Genomic DNA, 6,610 nt, shown 5'->3' with positions numbered 1-6,610 from the left:
GCAGGTTAAGATCCTCCCTGGTAAGCCAGCTCGTGGGCTACACAGAATATTAGAAATGGGTTAGAACAATATGTAAGAGCTAGCCAATAAGAAGCTAGAACTAGCCGGGCCAGGCAGTGTTTGAAAGAATACAGTTTCCGTGTAATTATTTCGGGCATAAGCTAGCCATGCGGGCGGCCGGGTGCCGGGGACGCAGCCCTGCCGCTCCTATTTCAACATAGCATTCTGTAAATATCAGAGTAAAGACTAGATAAAAACCACCAATGAATTCTAAGTCTAGGGAGAAAGTTTTACAAAGAATGGGCTATTTGTTGGATTTAAATATTTCTTCTCATAATGCTTATTAGAGAGAAAACAGTAATTATGCATGAAATCAAGCAAAGCTTTGACAGATGTTCTACATTAATATTTCTATGGGGCAGAGAAACATCATATGCTTCCTGTAATGGCATCCTGAGGACAGGACCAACGAGAATTTATTACATGAACTGAACCATAAGGAAACAGGTTAATGCAAAATGAAGATGATTCTATTGAAGGGGCTGTCGGGAGTGGAGGAACTCAATTTTTCAACCCTTTATAAGACAAAGAGAAGTTCTAGAAATGTTATAGGCTAAAAAAGGCTAAAACTGTTACATCTTTTAAATGTGCCAGAGCTGGGTGTGTCTACACATTTAATCCCAGTACTCAGGAGTCAAGTCAGAGGAGGTCTATCTCTGTGTTCAAGGCCAACCCGCCCCACACAGTGAGATCTAGGATAGCCAGAGTAAGAATCTATCCCAAAAAACAAAGTGGCAGCTGATAAAATGGGAAAATATTAACTTTAAACTTACTGAAATTGACTACTGTAGTTGGTTAAGAGAATATCCCTACCCTTAAAAATCACAGAAGGGGGCCAGTGAGGTGGTTCAGCAGGTCTGAAGACTGACAGGGCCTACATGGTGGAAGGAGAAACAAATTCCTGTGATTTGACATGTGCAAATAAATGGTTGAAATTAAATATTTAAATTAAAAAATATATATGACAAAGTATCTAAGGATAAGACTATGATGTATTAAATTATCCTCAAATAATTTGAGGGAAAATGTGTATGAGAAAGCAAGAGGACAAAATGAAATAAAACATTAACTACAGATGAGTATGAATAAAAGGTATCTTTCACTACTTTTTAAAAGATTTTTTATGTATATAAATGATTGCCTGTATGTATGTCTGTATTCCTCATGTATGCCTGGTGACCGAGGAAGCCAGGAGTTAGGGCCTCTGGAAAAGGAGTTACAGACTACCGTGAGCTACCATATAGGTGCTGGGATCTGATTCCTGGTCCTCTGGAAGAGAAGAAGCCAGTGCTCTCAACAGCTGAGCCATCTCTCTAGCCCCCCTTTCGCTAATCTTACTCTTAGGATTTTTCTGTATATTTAAAATTACCTTCAAATACAAAGTTTTCAAAATATCAAAAAATACACTTAGAATTCCATCAATTTTATATCCCTTCTAGGTGTTACTCACACCCTGCCTGTTTAGTGACCTGTGTCCCTTTAAGCCTCATCTACTCACTCCACCACTAAATTTCACTTCACTAGCTTTTTCCTAGATGCTTCCTTTGCAGAGCTGAAGCTGCTCATATGTTCCTTATCCTTTCATTTAGTCTTTCTTCTGGACAGACAGCTCCGATGGGTGACTTCAGAAATTCATCTTTGGCCCAAAGCCTTTTATCCAAACACAGATCCTATTATCCACCCCACTGGCCTCTTTGCCTAAATCAGAAGCAGGCTCTTCTATTTCTCTAAACTTTATCCAAAACAGCCTGAAAAAGTAGCAGATTTTACTGTATGAGCCCTCCACAACTCTCTTCTGGACTGCTGCCCCAGGGTCTGTCTCCTTCATTCTTTCCCCACCCAACTCTTCCTCTAAGAGCTGCTATAAAATGCATACTTGGCCATTTTCTGCTAGATTAACACCAAGCTAAGACAAAATCCACGCTTAGGTTAAACTGCCAATATAATATTAAGCAGTTCTCTTTCATTCATATATTTAAAGACAGGGCTCACTATGTTACTGGGCCTGGCCTTGAACTTGAGGCCTCAGGCTCAGAGATCCCAGCTTCAGCTTGCCAATTATCTGGGATTACAAAAGTGTGACATTGTTCCTGGTAGAAGTTGGTGGGTACTGCCATAGAGACACTGTCTTTATGTTACAGCATATTAATGCCATTATTGTGGGACTGGGTTTTCATAAAGAACTCTTATTATGACTCTCTCTGCTCATCTATCATGTGGTGCCTTTCACCATGTGAAAACACAGCAAGAAGGCCTCGAAAGATGACAACACCTTAATTTGGGACTTCTCAGGCTCTTGTTGCAAATTATCCAGTTTGCAGGATTTGCTGGAGTAGCGCAAAAACCAAACCAAACCCTTAACACACACCCCAACATCAGGCCAAATCCTTTATATCAAGCTACCCAAGTGTGTGTGTTCTTAGACACAAAATGGGCATTGACTTACTGCTCACTGCTACTGCACTCACTAATTCTCAGTCTATCCTTTCCCTCTTGTGTATGTGTTGTGCTGTTAAGTCTAAGTATGTGAACATGTGTGTGCGTGTGGAGGCCAAGGGTGTTGACGTCAGGTATCTTCAACAATCACTCTCCATTGTACTTTCTGAGCAGAGCTTCTCATCAGTTCAGCTTGCTGGCTGGCTAGGAAGCTTCAGTAATCAGTCTCTCCTATCACTCCTCCTCAGGGCTCAGATTTTAAGTGTATGGTACAACTCCAGGCTTTTCACATGGGAGCCTGAACTCAAGTCCTGAGGATAGTGACAAAAGCCATGTCTCCAACCCCTCTACCAATTATCTGACAAACTGAATTCTGATGTCTCTAATCCTCAGGGACTGTATGATTAGCAACTAACTGGCCTCAACTGCATGAAATCACAAACACTTCTATTTGCTTCTCCAACCTAGTCAGAGGCCAAAGCTTCCTTAACTCTGTTTCATTAGAGGCTACTTGACTCATCCAGTGTGGACCACACAATCAAAAATATAGGCAAAGTCCATCAAGACAGTAGGAGCATAACACTGTTAACAAGTAAGGCAATCGAGAAGTGCAATAAAATATTTGCCATCCTTTTGAATGTACCTTAGAGGGTACAAGGAACTTAGATTATACCCATAATAAGTAGTTCTCCCCGCCCCCCCCCAGGCTTGGGGCTGTCTAGGGAATGGAGGGACAGGTGAAATAAGGTCTAACCCAGAGAGCATCAGCACTGACAGCAGAAAAGGTGGGAGGGCTGACCTCCACCCTGAAGAACTAAGAACTTCAGGAGAGCACACTAGGGAGACTTAATGTTCCTAACACTTTAGACATCTGGAGCATAGAGCAGCAGGTGAAACCAGACAGGTGGGCAGCGAGGGCTCAGCAGGGTCTGCCTCAAACTGAAGAATTCATCTACTCCTCTGGAGTTTTAAGTAAAGGAGTAGCACAGGCATTATTAAATCTAGGGTTGGCAATATTTTTCTTCAAAGGGCCAGATAAGTATTAATACTTTAGATCTTTTAGAGCCATGCTGTTGATTATAAACATTCCATTAATGTTACTTAGCTTACTGTAGACAAATAACCCAGTAGTCTGACTACTGCTGCTAAATATTAAAAAAAAAAATCAAAGCTAAAATGGGCTGTAATGTAATGGCACTACAGCTGTTAGGAGCATATGCCACTTTTAATAACTAAAACACGTGGGTAATACAAAAACAGCATCAGGAATTTGCTTCAAAATGCTTCAACCAAGAAATAAACAAAAGGCAAAGGTGAGAAAAATGTAGCAGAACCCCGAAACTATGGGCATACAGTATTATTTTTACTTTGCTTAATTTTTCTTTTTGTTTCTTTTCAAGACAGCGCCACACTATAGCACTGGCTGGCCTTGACTCACACAGCCTGGGCCTCCTAGGACTAAGGGTTACATTGCTACCACCACCACCAAGCAGTGAGAGCATGGATTGGGAGACGGGCAAAAGAACCAAGAATTAGAGTTCTAAGATGAAGTTATTATAAGATGATCAATAAGATGGATGTGTCCCCTCTAACAAAGGATTAGAAAGGACCAAAAAAGGTTTTAATTTCTCAAGATTAGATGGGAACTCTTTCTAGGCTGTTTCTGATAGACAGCATGACCTTATCAGTCTGGTAACATCGGTGGAAGTCAACCATGAAAAGGTCTCTGTCCCTCACAAATTAGTAAGACTCACAACCCTGGGCTATTTCTGTGCTTGTTCGCATTCTAGCCCTAAGTCCTACAAAAGTGTATGCAGACAGCAAGAACCTAATTACTCCCTTTTCTGGTCAGTGAGGAGTTACTTCTCAAAGGTTGAGACAACTCACAAGAGAGCAATCTTGGTTCAGAGGAAAACGGCTCCTACAATAAGAGACTGCAAGAAGAAACAGGTGCAACATGCATGCCGCAACTTTGAATTTCCGGCTTTTAACTGTATTAAACAAGGTGATGTCTTATATCGCAGGTGTGATCCAGAGTTTCCATATTTTAAATCCTCAGATAACATATTTGATAACTATTATGAATAATAGTCATCCAAATGACTAAAAGTCATTCAGACATGTTCAGATGACTAGAGTGAAATTAAGAGAGAGATTGCGGACCAAGAGCACCTAAGTGCTAGATGGTGCAAATGGAAGACGGAACCATATGAGAGAAGAGCCACACAGACAAGAGGATGGCTTGTGCTCTGGTTATTTTCGTATTTAATTTACAAAAAGCACATATAAATGGCAAACATGATTTGTTCCTATTATTTAAAAATTAGGAATAAGGATTGAAGGGATTTTTATACTGATGTATTCTCATAGTAGTGGAGGAGAGTTCTAGCTACTCCAAGGATGAAGAAAGCAAAAGATTATAAAAGGCAGTGAAGAGATTTTCTGAAGCTAAGGGCTCACTCAGGGACTTGCTTGAAGCAAGTAATGTAGCATATTTTATTGAGTTAATGTAAAACAAAAAATACTTTATTAATCTCAGTTCCTCACTAATTTCACAATCCTTATTCTAGTACAGAATCATTCCAAATACTACCCTTTGAGATCAGAACACTAGGAACAACTCAAAGATTATCAAATCAATCCTTACCTAAAATATTTTTCAAAATAGCCAACCTACTACAGGTCTGGAAAAAAAAAAAAACCTGTTTCCTGATAAAAAAAGAAACATGGAAGCAGAAGTATTTGTTATGCTACCACCTGCCTGAATAAGAGGAACTACGCATTGGCTAGTATTTGAATAAAGAAATCCTGTTAATCTAGTCAAGATCTTAACAAAAGTGTTTACCTTTTAAGATAGGGCCTAGGACCACCACTGAGAACAGTGGAAGAAAATCTAATGTTTTTATATTTTGTATTAAATTTTTGGTTTAAAAATCTTTTAATATTTTAGTGTCGTGGCCGCATGAACATTACATATTCAAAAAGACACACACACACACACACAAGCTTCAAGCGTACACAAACTGTCCTGGCCACCTAAATAAAGCATCTTAAGATAACACACTAGCTTGGGCACGTCTCCATCTGGCCCCTGTTTATCTTCTACATCACCGCCCCAACACTTCTTGAAGCTTTCACCTAAGTCAACACTTTCTCTGTTAGCTGTGGTGGGAGTCGGGTAGACGGCCCTCGCCGGTCGCACCCATTGGTCTATACGTGATCTCCTAGGAGAAGGCCCCGCCAGTGGGTCTGTTTCCACACCCCAGGTGTCTCTCAACACCCCTCTCCCACCAAAATAAAGGGGAAGGGTGACCCAATCAGGTCACCTCTAAGTCTCACAAACTTAACCGCAATCAGGGCAAAATTTCAAGCTCTAATAATCGGGCTTCTCCTCCCTTTCTAAGCCCGAGACGGCTACGAACAGTCAAGGAGCCCGGGGTGGATTCGGTCCCTTCAGCGGCCGGGGCGAGCTCGGATCGCAGTAGCAGCCCTCGGGGCCCCGGCCTGGGCTTCTCCTTCCCCTCCACTCCTGGAGGACGATTCCCGAGGTGCGTGCGGAGTCACGATCTCCCCCAGGACCCGCCCGAGACCCAAGAGCCGAGAAGGGAAGGGCGTGGCGGGCCGGGGAGAGGCGGGAGCGCGCGGCCCGGGACTCACGTACTGGCTGTGACGGCGCCGCGGGAGCCCGGCCGCCGGCGGGACAAAAGCGCGGACAGCCGGTCCAGAAAGACCCGCGCCGCGGGGGGCACTTCCGAGGCCGCTCTAGGCTGCTGGAGGACTGACTCGATGGTCGGGCCCCGTTCGCGCACGTGACCCGCGGTTTGCGGGTGCGCGCTGGCCTCTTTACCGGCGTGGAGAGGTCGATTTCTGCCCGGATGCCTAAGATGTGTAGGGGGCGTTTTCCTGTTGTTTTGAGCGTTTCTATTCCGGGCTGGATTGGGGGCAGGTAATGAAATAATCCAGTGGCGGTAGGATAGATCCTTCACTTCCTGCCTGTGAAGCTGAGCCCACAGTTACCAAGAGAAATTCTTAAGAGGCAGGGTTGAGTGCCTGAGAGGAAGCAAAATATGGGGGATCCCCTCAAAGCCAAGGCCCTCAGATGAGCTCAAATTTC

At 43.1% G+C, this 6,610-nt stretch overlaps 1 protein-coding gene across 2 annotated transcripts in view; it reads right to left on the bottom strand.

Moving 5' to 3' along the window:
• The window catches only part of Zfp62 (ZFP62 zinc finger protein), a 19,682-nt gene extending 13,305 nt beyond the window's left edge, over nt 1-6,377 (bottom strand). The window contains exon 1 of one of the 2 annotated variants that reach the window (XM_050158523.1): nt 6,154-6,377. Coding sequence is in view for 1 of the 2 variants with exons in the window: in XM_050158522.1 (XP_050014479.1) it covers nt 6,158 (1 nt within the window). In the remaining variant the exon portion in view is untranslated. The remainder of the gene's footprint in view (nt 1-6,153) is intronic. The other variant, XM_050158522.1, reaches the window with a different exon arrangement.
• Nucleotides 6,378-6,610: the final 233 nt, after the last annotated feature.

The sequence above is a fragment of the Alexandromys fortis genome, unplaced genomic scaffold (genome assembly GCF_014885135.2).
Source record: "Alexandromys fortis isolate MF-2015 unplaced genomic scaffold, M_Fortis_MF-2015_v1.1 scaffold_99, whole genome shotgun sequence".
Taxonomy (NCBI): Eukaryota; Metazoa; Chordata; class Mammalia; order Rodentia; family Cricetidae; genus Alexandromys; species Alexandromys fortis.
This window is presented reverse-complemented; position numbering and strand designations above follow the sequence as displayed.